At 38.7% G+C, this 25,677-nt stretch overlaps 1 protein-coding gene across 4 annotated transcripts in view; it reads right to left on the reverse strand.

Moving 5' to 3' along the window:
* Nucleotides 1-25,677, reverse strand: part of ZFYVE9 (zinc finger FYVE-type containing 9) — a 178,019-nt gene that overhangs the window by 3,903 nt on the left and 148,439 nt on the right. For all 4 annotated transcript variants that reach the window (XM_061121893.1, XM_061121894.1, XM_061121891.1 and 1 more), the window contains 4 exons: nucleotides 8,473-8,623; nucleotides 6,291-6,371; nucleotides 3,824-3,986; nucleotides 818-923 (listed from right to left, as the gene is read on the reverse strand). In XM_061121893.1, the coding sequence (XP_060977876.1) occupies nucleotides 818-923; nucleotides 3,824-3,986; nucleotides 6,291-6,371; nucleotides 8,473-8,623 (501 nt within the window). The remainder of the gene's footprint in view (nucleotides 1-817; nucleotides 924-3,823; nucleotides 3,987-6,290; nucleotides 6,372-8,472; nucleotides 8,624-25,677) is intronic.

The raw sequence follows: 25,677 nt of genomic DNA on the forward strand, positions 1-25,677 counted from the left end.
AAATAAACTTTCTGATTTGTTTGATGCGCTTCCCACATGGCGCTAGTGGCAAAGAACCTGTCTGCCAATGCAGGAGACATAGGTTCAATCCCTGGGTCCAGATACCCTGGAGGAGGGCATGGCAACCCACTCCAGTATTCTTGGATAATCTCACGTGAGATTCTGGAGAATTTCACGAACAGAGGGGCCTAGTGGGCTACAGTCCAGAGGGTTGCAAAGAATCAGACACAATTGAAATGAATTAGCATGCACGCACGCACATACACATATATAGGGTCCCTGCCTGGCTCCTCTCACCCCTGGGTAAGCCTCTAATACAGCTCTAAGAAACAATATAGTAGAAAACAGGTTAGGAGTCGGCCACATCTGGGTTTGATCAGGACTTTACCAGCGCTTACTTGCCATGTAATCCTGGACAAGTTAGTTTCTGAGCTTTAGTTTTCTTATTTGTGAGATAAGTCTATTTTTAAAAGACAGTGTTATCTAAGTTATAACTGAGAGCAACATAACCAGCCTAGCTTTCTGAAGAATGCAGCAAAGACAGTATGTACCCTTCAGAGATGCACCCTTCTTGAGGTCCAGTGTGAACAAATTTCTAAAAGCTAGTTCATGGGGCGGAGATGTCAGACCGCTGCAGGCCACACTTGGTGCATTTCCTTCCAGTGAGCTAAGAGAGACCAGAGGGAACTGGAGTATAGAAGGTAACAGAGATTTTTTTCCCCCTTATCCTCCAGAATCAGTCCAGAATGTGTCTGGGCCAAGTAAAAAGTTGTCTTCAAAGGAGGGGGTCAAGGATGCCAAGTTTCTATTTCCTTACCTCGGTCCATCTGATGACCTTTCCATTCGCTTTATACTCTGATCCATGGAATATCTTCACACTTGTTATAGACTCCATGGACTTCCCATCTATGGGACTTAGGACACTAAAACAGAAACAAAGGAAAGAGATGAAAGCAGCTCTTAGAAGAACTGCTTCTCTCTTATCATATACTGGGTGCCTTGCTGGAAACACCTGTGCAAAACATCACAAAAGAAGCAGCCACTGCCCCAAAATGTACATGAACAGCGCTCTCAGGGAGGCGCCTGTGCACTGAAATAATTCCGAGGACACACGTGTGAAAAAGGAGTCCTGATGGCAGAAGCTGGTTCTTTAACGTAAAGAAACTGTTTCCAAGCCTGCTCTCTTTCCCTCGTGTTCCTCCCTTCAGTGGCTGCACAGACCCACACCCAGCCCTGCTCCCTGCTCCACCACCACACCATCACGTCATACCCTCCATACATCTGTGTATCCGCCTCACAAACAAACTTCCGAAGGGGAAGGTACATGATATACTCATTTCCATGTGCTATACTCACAGTCTGACACACAACATAGGAGTTCAGTGTTTACAGACTAAAGGAGTTATTTGGCCAAGTATGTTAATTATGACAGTGCTGGTATGAACTGATGAACGTGCATCTCTATTATCTCTCGAAACAAGTTCCCTTCAGTGCTGCATAGCACTCCTAGGTTCCTGAATTGAAAGGCCACATTTTATGGTTGTGTCCTCTCCAAAATATAGCAAGTATAAATATGTGGATGTACACACTCATTCTGATGAGGAGTCAAAGTAATTGTTGTGAACTTTTCCTAACAACTTTCAAGCCTGTTTATGTTTTTGAATCTCTATGTATAAAAGATCAAATTTAACCTAATGTTGACTATCAGGGACATGCTACATTTGACTGAATTAAAATTATTTAAACATTGTTAAGTTTAATTTCTAACTCATCAGACAGTATAAAAACTAGAGCAGCCTTAGTTGATAAGAACTCTCTTGATAAAGGATACCCTGACATTGTGGGACAAGCTAGAAAACATTCTGTCTACACACTATACGCTAAACTCCTGGGTTTGAGAGCTTTCCCTGATGAGTTCTTGTTCTTTTTTCTAAGATGCTGCTACTGTTGTAGGAAGTGACCACCTACTTGTTAGCTACCAATACCATATGGCATCCGATTGTCAGATTACCAATTTTTTGTCCTAATGACCATGGAATTTGTTGTGATAATATAGATGCTTGCCCATATCGGTTCACACCATCAACCTAACAACCCACTATAATAGAGAATTAAACACAAATTGATTTTGAAATTAAGTTTTCCAGGAAGTATGGGAAGATAAAATATAAGTTATAAAGTAGACAAACATACTCATTGATTTAGAAATTGCTTCTGTTTGTTCAATAACAAAAGTTTTTAAAACATTCTTTTAAAAAAATCTGGTATGCCATGCTGCGAACGCCTTCTATCTGCCTTCGCTCCTGCCGTTCCGTCACACTGGCAGGCCCACTCTGCCACAGCTGGGCAGCAAATATCTACCATCTTACCAGACTCAGCTCAAGAGGCAGCCATTCCTCTAGGAAGTCATTCCTGAATCCTGCCCTACTGCCTCTACTGAGTTCCTCATTTCTCTTTTATCTTTACTGTCTTCTATAGAGTTTTCTATGAGCATCTTCCATACTTTGGTGCTCTTATTATGACTATCTTCAAAACTTAGACTGAGTCACCTGTCACCAAGGACCATGAATTCATTTTTGCCTTTTCCGAAGCCCACATACAGAATTATTGCCTGAAGGATGAATGGGAGAAAGCTTAATACAATGAAGTTCGACATACTTATTCAATTAATCAGTTTTTTAAAGAACCTACAGGTGCCATACAGTGTTTCAGGTGATGATGACACAGCAGTAAACAAACCAGCAAAAATTCCTGCCCTCATGGATCTGACATTCCAGAGCCAATATAATAAAATAAATAAGTAAAAATATATTATATGTTAGTGAGTTATAGGTACCCTTAAATATAATATGGGGAAGGGGAGTATGAAGTATTTGGTGGAGGAGGGAAGAAATGTGTATGAGAGGCTTACAATGTAGTAGGCTGGCCAGGGAAGCCTTTGTTGAGAAAGTGAAGGTACAAAGGTCTGAGGGCAGAAGTACAGCTGATATATTCATACAAGGAGCCAGATAGTTTCTGAGAAGTAAGAGAGTGGGCAGGGGATTGTCTAAGGCTTGTAAGTTGTAGCAGGCTTTGGCTTTTACCCTGAATGACCTGGAAGTCAGTGGTGAGTTTTGAGCAAGCAGTGACATTGCTCTGGCTGCTGTCCTGGAAACTGACTAGGCTAGGAGGAGGAAGGAGGCCAAGACTAGAAACAAGGAAACCAATCAGGAGCCTGCTGCAATAATGCAGACCGAATGATGGCAGGAGAAGCAGTGAGCAGTGGTACAATTCTGGACATGTTTAAAAAGAAAGCTAACAGGCTCTACTGCTGGAAAGCTGTAGGGTGTGAGGCAGAGTGTCGAAGATGACTCCAGGGTTTTGGCTTGAACCATCAGAAACATAGTTGCCATATTCCAGAGATGAACATAGAATTTGAAGCCCAAGGAGGTGGCTTTAAGTCCTAGCCCAGCCACTTCCAAGCTTTGTGGAGTCATTTATCCTTTTGGTGTTTATTCACTCATCTGTAGTTGTTATAGAAAATGAAACAATATTAGCAAAAGTGTTTTGTAAACCAAAAAGGCTTAGGTTTTACTATTATCTCAATAACTTTAGAGGGACTGCTGTGTTTCATCAGCTCCTTCCTTCCCCTTCCCTTCAAAAATATGCATAGAAACTCCTTCAGGAACTAAGCCAAGAAATCAGAAATTTAAAAATCCATGTTATAATACAAAGCAGTCCTTTTAGGCAGGGGTTTCAGGAAAGTAATAAAATGCCAGTCTAGATAAAATCCAGAGGCTAGCCCATGACGAAATGCCACTGAGGGGGCGTTTGCTGCATTTACCCCTTGTTGACGTCCTTGTCGTCATCCACCCACTGGATGTGGATTTGCTCCTGGGGGTCCTCGGCCTCTGCCTTGCCACAGGTGATGCTGAAGTCCTTCATCTCCCGCAGTGCCTGCCTCAGGGCATCCATGTTCTCTGCAGTGATCTGGACCATAACGCCATCTGAGAATCAGCACCAAGACAATACAGATGAAAACAGTGCAAAGCCAGGGAGAGGGGCAGAGGAAACTCTGTACCTGGCATCTAGCAAATCCCTCCAGGATTAAACGTGAAACTTCTGTTCTCTAAAGCTGACAGATACAAAGAGGTTTTGTCCTTTGAGCTCAACCTCTTACTTACTCAAAGTGTTACGAGGAGCAAATGCCAAGATGGATTCTGCTTAAAACACCTGCCTGTTGATTTCACTTCAGGCACAACTAAGTTTGTCCTGAGACTGCTCAAAGGGAAAACTTACAATGGTCACATCCCTCTTTTGGACACACAGAGCATTTTGTTCGTGTTTCCACTGTTGCATCATGCTCTAATCATATTCATTTGTTTGTATCACTCACCTTACTATGACTGCATATAGTGAATGCCAGTGCTTGTTAAACAAATCACTGAATAAACAACAGTAGTAACCTGGGGAGTAATTCCATTTATTGACTGGCAATAAGGCAAATCTACCATGTATGTTTTACATGGGCTGCCATGAGCCAACAGATGATAACTATTTGGGGGATACCACCTAAGTTAAAGGAAAGTACTGAAATTGAGGGAGTAAGCTGTCACATACTGAGCAGTTATCTTGCTTCTCTGACACATAATTTTGTCAACTGAAATAATTTCTAAAGACCATCAGTAAAATTTTCATAAATAGGTAGCTAACTGCTCTACTGACACACATGGCGAAATATAAGACCTAAGAAATTCCCAAGCCAAAGACATATATGTAACTTTTTAAATACATTATTGTGCATTTGTAAGGATTTCTTTCAGTTCAGTTTATCATTTTGACTTTTAAGGGGTGCTTTTTAAGCATCTTGTAAAGACACAGTTTAAAGGTAGTCAATATTTGATTACAAAGGCATTAATCAGTCATTTAATGCCTAGATTTCTTGATGAGGAAGTAGAACGACTAACTCCTAGATTTCTTAATTTCTTAATAGAATATTTCTGCCTTGAGTTGTGAAATTAAGTTGCGAAATATTAGCATACTTTGCTCTTCACTTGCTGTTTTATTGGGTTTGGCAATAAAGGAGGTCAAAGTCAATCTCTGTTAACATACGTTAAGTTTATCTATGTATTTCAATTAACACAAAGGAATCCACCCTCAGGAAGAACTGCTCTTAGGGCACTGGAGTGAGCCACAGTGGAAATGAAAATCTGTCATTCTGTATGCAGACTGTACTTTCCAAAGATAATATAGCATCTCCTGTCTCACATGCTTTTCTACAACGCTACCTTTCCATTTCCCCATCAAGAAATGGAGTCTAACTCCTCTCCCTGCAGCAGACTTATGACCACTTCCACCACCAGAAGATGATGGATGTGACTGTATGATTTTCAAGGCTTGGCCATAAAACCAATGTGGCTTTGGCCTTGTGCTGGAATACTTGTGGTTGGAATTCTAAGCCACCATATAAGAAGTCCAAATAGCCCAAGGCCGCATGCTAAACAGTCCATTGTTATGGACTCCAGTCATCTTTCCTAGTCTTTAAATCATCCCAAGATGGGCCCCAGACATGTGAGTCAACAAACTTTCAGATAATTCTAGCTCCTGGCTATCAAGTAACCATCAGCCTTCAAGTCATCCCAACTGAGGCCCCAGACATCAATGAGCAAGATCAAGCCATCCCTGCATTGCCCTGTCAAGGGCAGACCCAGCGCAATCAGTGAGGGTGATAAAATAGTTGCTTTAAGCCATTAAATTCTGGTTAATCTGTTATGCAACAAGAGTAACTAGATCAAAATACAGTGAAGAATAGTTGAGGAAGAAAATATCCAGTGATAAACCATAATGGAAAAGAATATGAAAAATAATGTAATGTATATATATATACATATATAACTGAATCACATTGCTGTACAGTAGAAATTAACATTGTAAATCAACTATACTTCAATAAAATAAATTTATAAGTGGGGCTGAACTTCATCTACTTATTTACAGATTTGCACCCAGTGATGTATCTGAACTCAGACTACGTCCCCTTGGATACCTTATTCCAGAGCTCTGAAAAGCCATCTCTCTTAACTTTATGTCGGTGTCCCATGGCATCTCTACCATTTACTCCCTTCTTTGGAGAGTTAAGCATCCTTATGACAGTCTTAATTAGCTGTACAGTGAGATGCTATTGAATAAATAACTTCTATGAAGTCAGAAGTCTATGGCAAAAGTGTCAAGTTTTCCTTTAATGTCCCTTGTTTTTCAGTTGTATAATTAAGACTGATCTATGTACATGCAGTAAATAACCCATTCTTTACCTTCCACAATGCTGGACTTGGCAAGATATCCTGAAGAGGATTTCAGAGCGCCACTGAACACAAAGAAACTGGCACCAGTCACTAGAATAGCAATAGAAATAGGTTAGTGAAGAAAGATTTTGAGATGGAAGGACTGAAAATAATAATGAAACACTTGGTAGTTGGGAACTCAAACCATTATACAGAAAATAAAAAACACTTACTCTATACACTACCATATACGAGTAACCAATAACTCAAATACTAATGAGAGCTTAGAGAATGAGGTTTTAAGATACACTCTTCCATTTTGTTTTGAGCTCCCTTCAATCAAGAAGCAAGGAAATCTTAGTAGTCAAGACTAAGGTTTGGTCTGCAGCTTGTTTTGTAAATAAAATTTTATTGGAACACAGCCATATTCATTCATTTCTATATTGTCTATGGCAGTTTTTGAAGTATGATGCCAAAGTGTTGGCAACAAAGACCACAGGTTTGCAAAGCCTAAAATATTTATCATATAGCCATTCACAGAAAAAGTTTGCTGACCCCGGATCTAATTCATTGCTTTTTTTTAAGAGCAAATATATTTTGAATATGGAGATATGGTTGCCAACTATTTTACTTACCAAGTGGAGTTTTAAAAAACAAATACGTATTTAAAAGATGAACACCTCTTCATAAAAGAAAGGATATTTAATTACATTTTGCTTTATAAAACTGCACTACACTGTTTTGTTTCTCTACATCTTACATTGGACTAAGATATTCCAACTCCCTACCCACTGGCCCTACAGCATCTCTAATGGGTAGGTCATCCAGTCTTTGTCAAAGACTCCTAGTGACAGGGAGCCCGCAACAGCACAAGGCAACCATTTCTATTTCTGGATAGCTCTCAGTGTTACAGAGTGTGCTCTCAAACAGAGCCCAAATCTAGATCCTTGTAGCTTTCACCCACTGGTGCTGGTTTTGGTCTTTTGTAACTATAGAGAGTAAGCTGAATATTATTTCCACATAATAGAGAACCTTAAAAATAGAGATACCTATTTTTCACCCTCTTTCAATCTATACTTTTCTAGGTTAAACATTTATATTTTATTCAAGAGATCTTCCTGTGACCTAGTTTTCAAACTTCTCACTGGCCTTGAATCATCCTTTGAAGACCTTCTAGTTTTATCAGTGGATATTGCCAACTACATTAATGACACCCAGAATTTATTAAAATATTATAGATATGATTTGACTAATAGGGAGCATAGTAGACTTGTCACCTACCTGTTTTAGATATTATATTTGAATATACATGTGCTCAGTACCTTTTATGCCTTTACTAAACAACTAATTTTAAAAACGCACCTTGAAGACAGAAGTAGTATATCTACTAGAGAGGTGCTTAATGAAGCATACTAAAGAAAGCTAGTTTTAGGAGATATTCTGAGAGGAAAAAGATTTGTGGTCAAATAAATTTGGGAAGGTCTAAGCACTATCCTCCTTTTCAAAAAAAAAAACATGTTAAACAGGCTCTGAAAAGTCCTATAGTAAAGAAATCTGCTTAAACTTATTTAATACAGGGCTTCTCAGTCTAAAATAATAAGCAAAAGTTTTATTTATTTATGTGAATATTTTAAAAACCACAGACACTGGTAAGACATTTTAGAAAATGGCATGTTGAGCAGCGTGTCTTAAATTCTAATGTTGAGCAACACTTCTTAAATTCTAATGTGTATCTGAATCACATAGCAATTGTGTTAAAATGCAAACCCTGATTTAGCAGGTCTGGGATACAATCATCATTTCTAACAATCTCCTAACTGATGAGATCACATTCTGAGTACCACTGAACCTGGAAGGCTTCCTTCAGAATCCTTTCAATCTGTTAATTAACACTCTTTGGGTATGATCATTCAAAAAGCACTAAATCTACCTAAACATATTCTCACTATGGGGCCAATGCACCAAATACCTACGCTGGCCCGGTCAGTATCCTGAAGCAGTGTTTTCAAGATGCTCCCCTCAATAACAGAGATTCCATTTGCAACTCTTAAGTCTGGGCAGTCAACATATTCCTGCAGAACAAGCTTCAAAAGGTTAATATAATCAATCGTTTTCACCTATTCTGACACTGAGTGTTACGGGGTTGAGATATCCACTCTCCAGTTACAGCACCATCTTCCATCCCATGACCTCAGTCAGCTCAAACACTCACCCTTTCTGGGCTGATTATGGATACTGATAGCCTGGGTCTGATAGTTGCCATCATCATTCTGTACACACACAAGATGGGAGTCTGCCTTCTCATTGAAACAGGCACCTCCTGCCAGGACGTGCTCATTGGACTTGTTCATGGCTTTTATCATCTGCAATCAAAAAACAGGGCTAACTTTCTTATTCTGCCAAGAATGGTCACTTTTTGGTGTGCCTGACACAGCACAGGTCCTTCACCTTCTCAAAGACAAAAGAGAATATTGTTTATTAAAGCGACAAAGGAGCTACTAAAGAATAAAGACAAAGTGAAAAATCAGTCACCATTAGTAAAAGTTTAACACACACAAAAATTCTCTCTATAATTTATAGGTAATTTGTGTTATTCTATCCAATGGATTCTCTGAGAATATCTATACACTGAAATTCTAAGTCAAAAGAATATCCTATATTTAAGTGTATCTGCCTTCTTTTCCCACATCCATACAAAGGAGTGCTTTCCTCTATAAATATATAAACTCCATTATTTCTTAGTTTTACTAACTTATGTTTGATATCTTCAATGAAATAACTAATATTTTGCTTTATTCTTATCAAGAGATTTTAAGGTGATAATTCTGAACCTTACATGGAAAAGCTCATCGGCCATCATTTTGTATCTAGTCAGTAAGTCTGAGCTTATATCATCTTGATGCTAAAATCTAGCTTCTGGTTGAAATAGGTCAATGATAATTTATTTCTTTGCTTTTATTCTTATTTTTTTCTTATCATTTATCCTTATCATTTGTTAAACTTTCTAATTCAATCTTTTTAAATGGCTCTGATCTTTTGAAACTCTAGTTTAAAACTTTTGTTTTACTACCCTCCTCTTAACATTATAAATTGCAGTGTGAAAAACAGCAGATGAGTGTTCTGATACCTTTTATATTCCTGTACTACTATACTCAAAAAAAATATTGAAATGAAATTCTCATGACAAAAAGTTAACCATTTAAAAATGAACAGCTCAGAGGCATTCAGTGTATTCACAATGTTCTTCAACCACCACTCTTACCTAGTTCCAAAAACTTCCCCATCATTCATTCAAAGTAAACTCCCTTACTAATTAACTCGTTTCTTCCCATTCCCTCCCCCAACATGAATCTGTATTTTGTCTGCATTATGGATATTTCATATAAATGGAAACACAAGAATATGTGACTACTGTGTCTGGCTTCTTTAATTTAGCATGTTTTAAGAGCTCACCCATGGTGAGCATATATCAGTACTTCATTCTGATATATGTATGATATATACATATACGTATATATGACATATCAGTATATCATATATCAGTACTACAATCTCTTTTATGGCTGAAAAATATTTCATTGTGCATATACATCACAATTTGTTAAACTATCCATCCATGAATGTTTCAGCTATGTCTACCTTTTGGCTATTGCGAACAGTGCTACTATGAAAATGTGTGTACATATACTTGTTATGAGGACTTGTTTTCAATACTTTGGAATATATACTAGGGGTGGAATTACAGGGTCATATGGTAATTCTCTGTTTAACTTTTTGAGTAGCTGAGAAAATGTTTTTCATAGTGAATGAACCTAAAACTTCTACCAGCAATGTAGGTTTTCAAATTTTCTTGCAACCTTGTCAACACTTGTTATTGTCCATTGTTGTTGCTGTTTTCTATAGACATCCTAGCAGGCATAAAGGAGTACTGCACTGTGGTTTTGATTTGCATTTCCCTAGTGACTAGAGGAAAACAACAGAATGGGAAAGACTAGAGATCTCTTCAAGGAAAGTAGAGATACCAAGGGAACATTTCATGCAAAGATGGGCTCAATAAAGGACAGACATGGTATGGACCTAAGAGAAGCAGAAGATATTAAGAAGAGGTGGCAGGAATACACAGAAGAACTATACAAAAAAGATCTTCACGACCTAGATAATCACGATGGTGTGTTCACTCACCTAGAGCCATACATCCTGGAATGTGAAGTCAAGTGGGCCTTAGGAAGCATCACTATGAACACAGCTAACGGAGGTGATGGAATTACAGTTGAGCTATTTCAACTCCTAAAAGATGACGCTATGAAAGTGCTGCACTCAATATGTCAGCAAATTTGGAAAACTCAGCAGTGGCCACAGGACTGGAAAAGGTCAGTTTTCATTCCAATCCCTAAGAAAGGCAATGCCAAAGAATGCTCAAACTACTGCACAATTGCACTCATCTCACATGCTAGTAAAGTAATGCTCAAAATTCTCCAAGTCAGGCTTCAGCAATACATGAACCATGAACTTCCAAATGTTCAAGCCAGTTTTAGAAAAGGCAGAAGAACTAGAAATCAAATTGCCACGTATTGGCAATACGTGAACTGAGAACTTCCAGATGTTCAAGCTGGTTTTAGAAAAGGCAGAGGAACAAGAGATCAAATTATCAATATCCGCTGGATCATCGAAAAAGCAAGAGAGTTCCAGAAAAACATCTATTTCTGCTTTATTGACTATGCCACAGCCTTTGACTGTGTGGATCACAATAAATTGGAAAATCTGAAAGAGATGGGAATGCCAAACCACCTGACCTGCCTCTTGAGAAACCTGTATGTAGGTCAGGAAGGAACAGTTAGAACTGGACATGGAACAACAGACTGGTTCCAAATAGGAAAAGGAGTACATCAAGGCTGTATACTGTCACCCTGCTTATTTAACTTATATGCAGAGTACATCATGAGAAACACTGGGCTGGATGAAACACAAGCTGGAATTAAGATTGCCGGGAGAAATATCAATAACCTCAGATATGCAAATGACACCACCCTTATGGCAGATAGGGAAGAACTTTATAAAGAGCCTCTTGATGAAAGTGAAAGAGGAGAGTGAAAAAGTTGGCTTAAAACTCAACATTCAGTAAACTAAGATCATGGCATCCGGTCGCATTCAGTTCAGTTCAGTTCAGTCACTCAGTCGTGTCCGACTCTTTGCGACCCCATGAATCGCAGCACGCCAGGCCTCCCTGTCCATCACAAACTCCCGGAGTCTACTCAAACTCATGCTCATCGAGTCGGTGATGCCATCCAGCCATCTCATCCTCTGTCGTCCCCTTCTCCTCCTGCTCGCAATCCCTCCCAGCATCAGGGTCTTTTCCAATGAGTCAACTCTTCGCATGAGGTGGCCAAAGTACTGGAGTTTCACCTTCAGCATCAGTCCTTCCAATGAACACCCAGGACTGATCTCCTTAGGATGGACTGGTTGAATCTGGTCGAATAATGGCAAATAGATGGGGAAACAGTGCAAACAGTGGCTGACTTTATTTTGGGGGGCTCCAAAATCACTGCAGATGGTGATTGCAGCCATGAAATTAAAATATGCTTACTCCTTGGAAGGAAAGTTATGACCAACCTAGATAGCATATTAAAAAACAGAGACATTACTTTGTCAACAAAGGTCTGTCTAGTCAAGGCTATGGTTTTTCCAGTGGTCATGTATGGACGTGAGAGTTGGACTGTGAAGAAAGCTGAGTGCTGAAGAATTGATGCTTTTGAACTGTGGTGTTGGAGAAGACTTTTGAGAGTCCCTTGGACTGGACGGAGATCCAACCAGTTAATCCTAAGGAGATCAGTCCTGGGTGTTCACTGGAAGGACTGATGCTGAAGCTGAAACTCCAATACTTTGATGCGAAGAGCTGACTCATTTGAAAAGACCCTGATGCTGGGAAAGATTGAAGGCGGGAGGGGAAGGAGACAACAGAGGATTAGATGGTTGGATGGCATCACCAACATGTTAAGCATCTTTTCAAGTGCTTGTTGGCCATTTGTGCGTCTTTTCTGGAGAAATGTCTCTTCATGTCTTTTGCTCATTTTTAAATTGGACTGTTTGTCTTTTGTTGTTGAGTTGTAAGATTTCTTTATTCTAGACCTAGAGAACAGATCCTTATATCAGCTAAATGGACTGCAAATATTTTCTCCCATTGTATTGGTTGTCTTTCGACTTTCCTGTTAACATCCTTGGATGCACAAAAGGTTTTATTTTTTCTTAACTCCAATTTATGTATTTTTTCTTTTGTTTTTTATGCATATTTAAAAATCCACTGCCAAATCTAAGGTCATGAAAACTTACCCTCATGTTTTTCTCTGAGAGCTGTATGAATTTAGCTCTTACATTCAGGTCATTGATCTATTTTGAGTTAAACTTTATGATTTGAAGTAAGGGGACAACTTAATTCTTTTTACATGTGGCTATCTAGTTGTCCCAGTACCATTTGTTGAAGACTATTCTTTCACCATTAAACAGTCTTGGCACCCTTGTCAAAAGCAACTGGCCATTAAATGTATGAATTTATTCCTGGGACCTTAATTCTATTTCATGCCAATACCACACTTTTGATTACTGTAGCCTTGAAGTAAGTTTTGAAACTGACAAGTGCGAAGCCTCCAATTTTGTTCTTTTACAAGATTTTGGCTTCAGAGTCCCTTGCAATTTCAAATGAACTTGAGTATTGGCTTTCCAATTCTATAAAAGGCCATAGAAATTCAAAGAAAAAATTTTATTTTTCTGGCTGCGCTGGGTCTTCGCTGCTCTGTGCAGGGTTTTCTCTGGTTGTTGTGAGCAGGGGTGCTCTTCACTGTGGTGCACAGGCCTCTCATTGCAGTGGCTTCTCTTGTTGTGACGCACAGGCTCCAGGCTCACAGGCTTCAGCAGTCGCAGCATGAGGACTCATTAGTTGTGGCTCATGGGCTCGTGAGCTCAGGCTCTGCAGGCTCCGTAGTTATGGCACAGGGGCTTACTTGCTCTGTGCTATGTATGTGGAATCCTCCTGGATCAGGGACTGAACCTGTTTCCCCTGCACTGGCAGATGGATTCTTATCCACTGGACCACCAGGGAAGTCCCCATTGGAATTCTGATAGGGCTTGTGCTGGATCTGTAGATCACTTTGAGTAGTATTAGCATGTTAACAACTTTCAGTCTTCCAATACATAAACATGAGATGTCGTCCCATTTATTTAGGTCTTCTTCAAGTTCTTTCAACAAATTTTATAGTTTTAAGGTTTCAAGTCTTTTATATCCTTGGTAAATTTATTTCTAGGTACTGTACCAATACAATGCCAAGATACCATCATCTTCTGGTTTGACTTTGTTATGTTTATAACTCTTGCAAAGTTAATATTTTAATATACAGCTGTATTGCCAGAGGCATCCAAAAAATAATTAAAAATTCTTCTCACACTAACTTTTATCAACCCAATAAAACAAACTAGTTCTATCAGAGTTTTCTAAAAAATACTTTTAAATAAGTTTTTGCCAATAAGGTAAGTCAAAAGATTCCTTCTTGGAGAAGTCAGTAGATAGACCAATTTAGGTTCTCAGTTACAATTTACATTTATATCACATGAAAGAAATGGATACAATCATATACAGAATTCTAAAAAATATTATATCTGCCATTTCTTCCAAATCATTAGGCTAAAGTGATTTCTAATTTTGCTAACATTGAGCAGATTAAGAATATGTTCAAGAATTTCCGAAAAAAAAAAAAAAAAAGAATTTCCTGGTGACCCAGTAGTTAGGACTCAGAGCTTTCACTGCTGGGTCCAGGTTCAGCCCCTGGTCAGGAAGTCAGGGATTCCACAAGCCAAATGGCCTCATGAAAAAATATAAAAAGTTTTCCATTTGGATATTCTGAATAAATTAGCTAGCCTCTAACAAAATCATTTTCCTGGATGTCAATTTCAAAGCTAATGAGATTTTCTTAAAACTTCGTATTTCTTTAGAAATGAATGAACGGGGTTGGTTGGTTTGTTTTCTTAAAACCATGTTCATTTATACCAAAGAGAGAATTTCCCAAATATTCAAAGGATCTTACTGAACATAAAGTAAACTTACACTTGTCATACGATGATATAAATAATTGGTTTTCCACTTTAGTTGAGCCATTTCTCTGCTGTCAACTCAAATTCTGTAATATCTGTTGATTTATTACTATTGTTCAAGACCAATTACCTCTTTTCTGGACATTTAACAACTTTATAACTGTTTTACCTACAGTCTATCTCCAGCAGCACTGATTCATTCTACATGTGAAAAAAAATTCATATTTAATGGTAAGATAAGAAAAATTTTAAACATAAAAAAAGTTTTCTCTGCTTTTTGGCCTTCTCTCTCCCTTCTACTGTGCATTGTGTATCTGCATTATGCATCCACCAGGCCTCCCCATTGGCAGAAATATCTGCTCAACCATGAAAGCAACATTCTCCAAGCTCCAACAAGACCACTTTTGATAACATTTCCTCTGGATCTTCTAAGGGGGTCATTTCTAGCAGATCTGGATTGTGTCAACTGTTAATAATACATCATGTAATGTATAGCACTCTGTCTCAAAAAACATATAACTGTGCACTGACTTCTAACGGGTGTTAACAGTTCTCAGAGCTTTCTGAGATGCTTTTCCAGGCTATAATCCTCAATTTGGCTCAAATAAAAATTTTCTTTTCTTTCTTAGATTGACTGAATGCTTCCATGTTTACCAGAGGCACAGCTCTGATCACATCTTCCCCACTTGTCCTCCACTCAGATCCTAAGTGTCCTACACTCTAACTCCAAACCAGCTCTCGTGCTTTACCTCCCTTCCTACTGGATCCTTGCAAGCAGGACTGCCTCCGGCTGTCTTACCATTTCCCATCTCTGAGTTGTAGCGTTTGCTCTTATTTACCCTCCTTTTGGGCCTCCTTTGTAGCTCAGGTGGTTAAGAATCCTCCTGCAATGCAGGAGACCTGGGTTCAATTCCTGGGTCAGGAAGATCCCCTGGAGAAGTAAATGGCAACCACTCCAGTATTCTTGCCTGGAGAATCCCATGGACGGAGGAGCCTGGCAGGCTACAGTCCATGCAGTCACAAAGAGTCAGATATGATTTAGCAACTATACCACCACCACCACCTTCCCTTTTCTTCTCCCATATCCAAGCAGCTGAAAAAAGCTGATCCCAAGTTGAGATTTAGTAAACACACCAGTCCCCACCAGTAGCCTTCTTTAATTCCCCATCAGAACTAATGTGACCACCCCCTTTTTTGAACTGCCATAGCACATTTTTTGTATTTCTTATGTGGCATCATCCACATCCAGCTCTGGATCTGATTAATAACAAGGACTCAAGCCAGATTGCCTATAACACAATCCTGGCCTCGTTACTAACTAGCCGTATGATACTGGGCAAGTCACATGATTTCTCTGTATCTCAATTTCCTCCTCTGTAAAATGGGATAATAAAACTATTTTATAAGCTATGAGGATTAAATAAATATTAATAAAGTGCTTAGAACAGCACCAAGAGCATAATAAGTTTAAGTATTTGTTAAATAAAATTTGTATGCTTGTCTCCTCTGCTCTGCATATAAAACTGCAAAGCAATCTTCAAGTCAGCAGCAAATAATTCCATTGAGTATATCTTATCAGATAACGGGATTCAGACCTTCTAAGAGTTCACAAATTAGTGACAATGACATACTGATAAAAGGCAGGGAGACAATCTCTGTAACAACAGTACGTGCAAAACAGAGAACGTATACGAAGTGCCACCCATGAGCCAGGCATTGAGCTAAATTCTATGTGCTCTTATCTTAAAAGAATCATTTTAGCATACCAGGTGAAACGTACATGAGCTTTTTTTCCCTGTTTCCCACCCCCAGAATCTAACATTCACACAATCACAAACACCATTAAAGAATACAGTTCTAGAGGAATTCCCTTCTGGTAAAGTGATTAGGACTCAGTGCTTTTACTGCTGGGGCCTGAGTTTGATCCCTGGTGAGGGAACTAAGATCCTGCAAGCGCTGCAGGTCAAAAAAGAAAAAGAAAGATGGGAAACAGAGGAAGGCAAAAAGGAGTGATACTGTTTGGAGAATGGAGAATTAAGGTTTCCTAAAGGGTTTAACATTTGAATTGGCTATGAAATCAGGTACAGAGGAAGAACACTTTGGATAAAGAAAAAAAGCATGAGTGAAGGAAGAGACACGGAACTGAGAAAGCAACACTGAGTTGAATGACAATAGGACAGGTGGAGGAATGTCCTTTCCTGGAGATGTTTCAGTTCAGTTGCTCAGTTGTGTCTGACTCTTTGCAACCCCATGAACCGCAGCATGCCAGGCCTCCCTGTCCATCACCAATTACCGGAGTTTACCCAAACTCATGTCCATTGAGTCGGTGATGCCATCCAACCATCTCAGCCTCTGTCGTCCCCTTCTCCTCCTGCCTTCAATCTTTCCCAACATCAGGGTCTTTTCAAATGAGTCAACTCTTCACATCAGGTGGCCAAAATATTGGAATTTCAGCCTCAACATCAGTCCTTCCAATGAACACTCAGGACTGAACTCCTTTAGAATTGACTGGTTGGATCTCCTTGCAGTTCAAGGGACTCTCAAGAGTCCTCTCCAATACCACAGTTCAAAAGCATCAATTCTTTGGCACTCAGCTTTCTTTATAGTCCAACTCTCACACCCATAAATGACCACTGGAAAAACCATAACCTTGACTAGACAGACCTTTGTTGACAAAGTAATGTCTCTGCTTTTTAATATGCTATCCAGGTTGGTCATAACTTTCCTTCCAAGGAGTAAGTGTCTTTTAATTTCATGGCTGCAGGGAAGATACAAATATCTGTCCTTCTAATTAGCTGCGGTTCCCTTGTGTGGAGAAGCTAGCAGCCACCTTCCAGGCCTATGGATCTACATATCATGAAGCACGAACCTTCACTCATTTGTGTAGCAAATGAGCATCTGATGTGTACCAGGCATTGTGTCAGTACTCGGTTTATTCAGTACTGAACTCTCACCTCCCAGAACTCATGTTCTTGTGTGCAAAGGGGGAGGGGAAGAAGTAACATACATTAAATGCTAGACACTGATAAGTGCTATATAGAAAAATAAGGCATGCAGGATGACTAGGAGTACTGGCAAGTGCCACTTAACCCTGGATACTTAGGAGGGCTCTTACTGAAAAGAGAGGGAAAAGCCACGGGACCACCCAGGGAAGGGCCTGGAGCCCTACAGGCACTTAGAGCAGCTGCTTCAGTGGCTGTGTGGTTGCAGCATGTTAGCAAGCCAGACAATTTCAAGGAACATTAATTAGGGACAGTGTGACTGAAAAGGGAGAAGTATAAGAAGTAAGGCTAAACAGGTAGTGGGTTAAGGGGAACGTATGGTATAGAAGACTTCAGGTATAGTTCTGATCGGGATGAAAGATCTTTGAAGAATTTTGAGCAGAAGAGTGACATGATTTGACTTAGTTTTAACAGGATCACTTGGGCTGCTGTGTTGAGAATAAATGGATGGGGGAAAGGCTGCCGACAAAGACCAGTTAGGAGACTACCGCACAAATCCAAGACTACCTTTGACCAAGACTGGCCCAAGGGTTGAGAAGTGGCTGGGATCTAGATAGGTAGAGCCAGCAGAACACAGAACAACAGGTTCGACTTAGGATATGAAAGAAGACTTAAAGACAACTCCAAAGTTTTGGGCCTGGTAAATGGAAGGATGGCACTGCCATTAATTTAGGGAAGACTGCAAGAGGAAATTCTGAGGGAAGATCAGGAGTTCAGAATTGAACATGCTAAGCTTAAGATGCCTAAAAAAACTAGAGATGTCAAAGTAAGCAATAAGAAACTCAAGTTGAGGGCTTCTCTGGCGGCCTGGTTGTTATGATTCCAGGCTTTCACTGCCATGGCATGGGTTCAATCCCTGGTCAGGGAACTGAGATACTCCTGCAAGCCATGTGGCATGGCCAACAAAATAAGTAAATAAACAAATTAATTAATTTTTAAAAAAGACACTCAAGCCTATAAAACAGGGAAGAGTCAGGTTGAAGGAAGATATCTGGAAGACATCAGGAGGCTGTATTTCAACCCAAGGGACTGGCTAGATCAACAAGGAAGTGGACAGAGACAAATAAAACTTACAGGGACTGAGCCTTTGAGTTTTTCAAGATGAGTGAAAAATGGGGTCAGAAAGGTGGATGTACAGAGACAGAAATTAAATTTGGGGAGATGAGGGATGTGGAGGGAGACCAGGGTTTCTTACAGTACTTGAACACAATGAGATTAGAGCTGGTAGCCTCAACGTTAAAAGTAGCAGCAACCTTGGGAGAGCTAGGAGATAGGGAAACCCAGGGGTTTAGCTAGAAATAACGTTCTGAAGCCACGGCTCACCCCTATCACTGGGCATGCAGGGACATGGGGGAGGAGGGGTAAAGACAATCTTACTGTGAACATGCAGTGTTCAGCTCCTGCTGCAGTCACTGGAGAGGTAACAGCCAGGGCTCCTGGGGGATCCTTGTATTTTCATTCAACCTGAGGTTAAACACTGTCTTCCATGTATAACACGAGGAACAGCTATGCTAACAGTCAATGGAACAGCACCTCTTTCCTCTGCCCCATTTTCCAGAGCACCTTTCACCAACTCCCTTCATTCTTTTGAAAAGAAGACTATTAGTTCCTTCTCCCTAAGAGAAAAGAAATGTATTCCTTGAAGGCCAAAAAATAAAACATTCCTCCAGCAGATTTTAGGACCATCTGTTCATGCTTGTGCTACAATGAACCTTTAAAATTATGCTTTTGTAACTTCACAATTCTCTGAAGGATATATGTAGCTTTGAACTAAAATAAACGGAAATTCCTATTTTAGAACTGTTCAGGGAAAAAGAATCTCAAGATGCCATTCAGCCTAAATTATACAAGTTGGGGATTGCATAGATATACAGTTTCATAGATTCTTATATTATATCACAACCAACATTATTTCTCTCTGGTTTTTAGTAAAGAATCAACACAATTTTGTTCCTTTTTGCTTGAAACTCTGACATGAGGCTACCTCTTTGGTTCTATTCCCCCAGTGATGTGATGAAAGTTTGAATGTCCACTACATTTCCTGAAAGATTTTGTGATATTTTTTAGCTGTATTTAAAATAAGTGACAAAATGTACACATTTAAAGTGTGTAATCTGACAAATTTTGGTATGTGTATATACCCTTATAAACAGCACTTGAAATCACTCAACTCTGTTCTACCGATCTAGACATACATATTATACACTAAAATAATACTGTCCTGATTAACATATCTTTAAAATAAGCTTTAAGCATCAGGTAGTGTAAGTCTTTGAATTAAGTTCTTTTTCAAAGTTGTCTCAGCTATTCTGGGTCTCTTGAATATCCATATACATTTTAGAATCAGTGTCTCAATTTCTATTTTAAAATAGCTTGCTGATATGTTTACTGGGATTGTACTGAAGCTATGAATCAATCTGGGGACAAATGACATCTTAACAATATTGCATCTTCTGATTCAAAAACATAGTATACCTCATAGTATTTATTTGGGTCTTCAGTTTCTCTTAGCAATGTTCTGTAATTTTCAGCATAGAGGGTCTGCTGATAATCTGTTAAATTCACCCCTAAATACATCATATTTATGATGCTATTGTATAGTTTTTAAATTCCAACTTCTGATTGTTAGTATACAGAAATACAATTGATTTTTACACAATGATCTTGTAACTCTGATAAACTGATTGATTAGATCTAGTACTATTTTGTAAACTCCTTAGGTGAAGAAGTGGTAAAGAATCCATCTGCCAATGCAGAAGACACAAGAGACTGGGGTTCGATCCCTTGGTCAGGAAGATCCCTTGAAGTAGGAAATGGCAATCCACTCCGATATCCTTGCCTGGGAAATCCCATGAACAGAGGAGCCTGATGGGCTACCAGTCCATGGGTCTGCAACGAGTTGAACAAGACTGAGCATGCACACACTACTCCAGGATTTCCTACATAGATAATCATGTTATCCATGAATAAAGACATTTTTTTTTCCAACTGTATTCCTCTGATTTTGTTTTTTCCCCCCTTATTACATTGGCTAGAAGATCCACTGAAATGTTTAACAAAACCAAGAATAGACATCATCTCCTTGTTCCTCATCTTAAAGAACCAATCAGTCAGTCACCATTGGACGTATTAATTTTAGGTCTTTCATAAATTCTCTTTATTAGACTGTAAAACTTCTATTTTAAACTGCTGATATATATATACACACATATATATGTATATATATAGAGAGATGAGATTTCTGTAGTTTTTTATTTTAACATGCTTTTCCTTTCTATCCTATTAATATGCTGAGTTACAGATTGATTTTTTAATGTTAAATTAATTTAGCATTCTTGGAATAAATCCCATTTAGTTATGAAGTATCTTAATTTTTGTATATTATTGAATTGGATATACTAAAAACTTGTTATGTATTTATGCAACCAACTATGAGGGATATAGGTCTGCAGTTTTCATTTCTTAAAAATTTTTTCTGATTTTGATACTAGTGGAATTAAAGCCTCCTCATCTATTTATTAAGAGTTTGTATAGAACTGGTGTTCTTTTGTCCTTCCTTTTGTAACAATCACCAGTGAACATATCTAGACCCGGGCTTTTCCTTGTGAAGAGGTTTACAATAATAAATTCAATTCTTTCAATGTATGCAGGGCTATTCAAGTTACCTACTTTTTCTTGAGAGAGGTATGAAAGTCAACGTTCAAAGAATTTGTCCATTTTGTCCAAGTTGGACATGTATTAGTATAAATGCATTCATACTATGCTCTACTGTTTTTCTACTATTTATAGAGCCTGTAATAATACCCCTTCTCTCATACCTCATAATGGGACTTTGTGTTTTCACTATTTTTAAGTGAAATATGGGTGATTTACAATACTAATTTCAGGTGTACAACACAGTGATTCAATATTTTTATAGATTATACTGCATTTAAAGTTTAGAAAATAACAACTATACTTCTCTGGGCTGTATAATATACCCTTCTAGCTTATTTATTTTATAGACAGTAGTTTGTACCTCCTTATTCCCCTATGCATATCTTGCTGCTCTTCATTCCCCTCTCCCCACTGGTAACCACTAATTTTTATATATATATATATATATATTTTTTTTTTTTTTTTAATTAGTTGGAGGCTAATTACTTCACAACATTTCAGTGGGTTTTGTCATACATTGTCATGAATCAGCCATGGAGTTACATGTATTCCCCATCCCGATCCCCCCTCCCACCTCTCTCTCCACCTGATTCCTCTGGGTCCTCCCAGTGCACCAGGCCCGAGCACTTGTCTCATGCATCCCACCTGGGCTGGTGATCTGTTTTACTATAGATAATATACATGCTGTTCTTTTGAAACATCCCACCCTCACCTCCCACAGAGTCCAAAAGTCTGTTCTGTACTTCTGTGTCTCTTTTTCTGTTTTGCATATAGGGTTATCATTACCATCTTTCTAAATTCCATATATATGTGTTAGTATGCTGTAATGTTCTTTATCTTTCTGGCTTACTTCACTCTGTATAATGAGCTCCAGCTTCATCCATCTCATTAGAACTGATTCAAATGAATTCTTTTTAACGGCTGAGTAATATTCCATGGTGTACATGCACCACAGCTTCCTTATCCATTCATCTGCTGATGGGCATCTAGGTTGCTAGTAACCACTAATTTATTTTCTACATCTGTGAGTCTATTTCGTTATGTTCACTTGTTTTATTCTTTTAGATTCCACAAGTAAGTGATAACATTACAGTATTTGTCTTTGACTTATTTCAGTAAGCTTAATATCCTCTAGGTCCATTCATTTTGTTGTTAATTCTTTTTTATGGTTGAGTAACACTCCATTGCACGTGCAAGCGTGTGTGTGTATACATATGTACACATATACCATTCATCTGTTGATAGACACTTAGGCTGCTTCTGTATCTTGGTTACTGTAAATTATGTTTCTATCAACATTGGGGTCCATGTACATTTTCAAATTACTTTTTCTTCAAATATATACCCAAGACTGGAACTGCTGAATCATATGATAATTCTATATTTAGTTTTTTTAGGAACCTCCATAATATTTTCCATAGTAGCTGTACCAATTTACAAGCTCCCTAACAGGAATCCCCTCTGTACTAGGATCTTCCTTTCTCCACAGCTTTGCCACATTTGTTATTTATAGACATTTTGATGATAGTCATTCTGACAAGTGTGAGGTGGTTCTTCACTGAGGTTTTGATTTGCATTTCTGTGATGATTAGAAATGTTGAGAAACTTTTGATGTGCCTGTTGGCCATTTGTATACTTTCTTTGGAACATCTATTCATACCTTCTTTTTTTTTTGCTACATTGTGCAGCTTGCAGGATCTTAGTTCCCTGGCCAGGGATCAAACCCAGACCTAGGCAGTGAGAGTGCTGAGTCCTAACCACTGGACTTCCAGAGCATTCTCTTCTGACCATTTTTTAATCAAGTTGTTTGTTATTATTCTTTAATTACTTTATTCATTTGACTGTACCAGGTCTTAGTTGTAGCATGCGGGACCTAATTCTCTGACCAGGGATCGAACCCAGATCCCCTGCATTGGAAGCATGGAGTCTTAGCCACTGGACCACCAGGGAAGTCCCCCAAGTTGTTTGCCTTTCTAATATTGAGTTGTGTGAGCCATGTATCTATTTTGGATATTAACCCTTTATCAGTCATATCATTAGCAAATATTTTTTCCTATTCAGTTCAGTTCAGTTCAGTCGCTCAGTCGTATCCGACTCTTTGCGACCCCATGAATCGCAGCACGCCAGGCCTCCCTGTCCATCACCAACTCCCGGAGTTTATTCAAACCCATGTCCATCAAGTCAGTGATGCCATCCAGCCATCTCATCCCCTGACGTCCCCTTCTCCTCCTGCCCCCAATCCCTTTCAGCATCAGGGTCTTTTCCAATGAGTCAACTCTTCAAATGAGGTGGTCAAAGTATGGAGTTTCAGCTTCAGCATCAGTGTTTTCCTATTCAGGGGGTTGTTTTTTCATTTTGGAGATAGTTTTCTCTGCTATTAAAAAACCTCTTACATTTAACTAGGTCCCATTTATTTATTTTTGCTTTTACTTCTTTTGCCTTAGGAGACAGATCTAAGAAAATATTGCTCCACTTTCTGTAAATTAGTGTTCAGCCTATGTTTTCATCCAGGAGTTTTATGGTCTCAGGTCTTACATTTAGGTCTTTAATCCATTTTGAGTTTATTTTTGTATATGGTGTGAGACAATGTTCTAATTTCATTCTTTTACAAGCTGCTGTCCAGTTTTCTGAGCACTACTTATTGAAGAGAGACTGTGCTCTCCGGTAAATATCATGCCTCCTTCATTGTAGGTTAATTGAACATAAGTATGTGGGTTTATTTCTGAGCTCTCTATTTGATTCCATTCATCTTTATCTCTTTCTGTACCAGTACCATTCTATTTTGATGACTGCAGCTTTGTACTATAGTCTGAAGTCAAAAAGTATTGTACCTCTAGCTTTGTCCTTTTTTTTTTTCTCAAGATTGGATGGCAACTCAAGGTCTTCTGTGATTCCATATAAGATTTAGGATTATTTCTTCTAGTTCTGTGAAAAATGTCATGAGTATTTTGGTAAGAATTGCATTAGATCTATAGATCACTTTTGGTAGTATGGATTTTAACAGTATTAATTCTGCTAATCCATAAATCTGGAATATCTTTCTATTCCTTGGTATCATCTTCAATTTTCTTCATCAATGTTTTATGGTTTTAAGAGTACTGATCTTTATATCCTTGGTTTAAATTTATTCCTGGGTATTTTATTTTAGGTGTTTTAATCTATAGGTTGATAGGTTTTCTTTTTTTTAGTACCTTAAGGATTTTGTGCACTGTTTGAATGAGAAGTCTACAGTCATTCTTATACCCATTGCTCAGTACATAAAGTGGATTTTTTTTTTCTCTAGTTGCCTTTAAGATTCTTTACCTCTGGTGTTAAGCAATTGATGATGATGATTATAATGTTCCTTAATGTAATACTTTTCATCCTGCAGCTGGAGTTCATTGAACTTCTTGAATCTTTATGATTATACTTCTCACTAAATTTACAAAATTTTTCATCACTGATTCTTCGAATACCTTTTCTGTCAACCCACTTCTCTGTTCTCTTGGGGACTTCAATTACAGAGTTAAGCCATCCAACATTTCTCACATCTCAATGATACTCCATTCATTTTATTTTCCAGCCTTTTATCTTTGTGTTTCACCTTGGATGGTTCTATTCTGTTTTTAGGTTTATTAATTTTTTTCAGTAGTGTCTGATCTGCCATTATTCTCATCCAGTGTATTTTTCATCTCATTGTCATTTTTGTTTCTTGAAGTTTGATTTGGGTTTTTTATATTTTCCATGTCTTGCCTTAGAATGTACAGGCCCTCATCTTGTTGAAGTTTTATTTTAAGCTTGTTAGGTAGGATCAGAGCAGACTAAATTTATGAACAACTTTGATCACTAGAAATTATCTGTCCCTTTCTTACTCTAGATGGTAAGAATATAAATTATTCCTGGAACTTTGAGAAATGTTCCAGCTGCTCCTCTCCAGCGTTTTTTCTCACATACATGCATTGATTAGTAGTCAGCTGAAGACCCAATAGGAATTTCTTACAGATCTCCAGAGTTCTTTTCCATAATCTGTCTTGTAAATTCTAGCCATGATGCCCTCTACATTCTCTTCAACTCAGGGAGCCTCTAGACCTCTAGGATCAGGTTAACTTCCCTCTAACTGCACTATGGCCTGGAAACTAACTCCAGACAGTAAGGTAGGGTAATCATAGGACTCACCTTCTCTATCCCATTGTTCTTAAGTTTTTGCTTTTTTCCCCTCACATATTTTGTCATGATGTTTAGCTATTTAAGGTAGACTGGTATGTTAGCGTGTGTTGTGATGGCTTTAAGTGGTGGCTTAAACAACAGAAATTTATTGTCTCACAATGCTGGAGGCTAGAAATCCCAAATCAAGATGTCAATAGCACTGGTTCCATTTGAGGATTGCAAAAGGAAAGATTTGTTTCAGAACTCGCTCCTGACTTGTAGATAGCCATCTTCTCCTTATGTCTCTTCCTGTCATCTTCTCTTTATACATGTCGAGGTCCAAATTTCCCCTTCTTATATTCAGATGGTAAAGAATCCACCTGCAATGTGGGAGACCTGGGTTCGATCCCTGGGTTGGGAAGATCCCCTAGAGGAGGGCATGGCAACCCACTCCAGTATTCTTGCCTGGAGAATCCCCATGGACAGAGGAGCCTAGCAGGCTACAGTTCATGGGGTCACAAAGAGTCGGACATGACTGAGTGACTAAACAACAG

This window comes from Dama dama, chromosome 20 (assembly GCF_033118175.1).
Source record: "Dama dama isolate Ldn47 chromosome 20, ASM3311817v1, whole genome shotgun sequence".
Taxonomy (NCBI): Eukaryota; Metazoa; Chordata; class Mammalia; order Artiodactyla; family Cervidae; genus Dama; species Dama dama.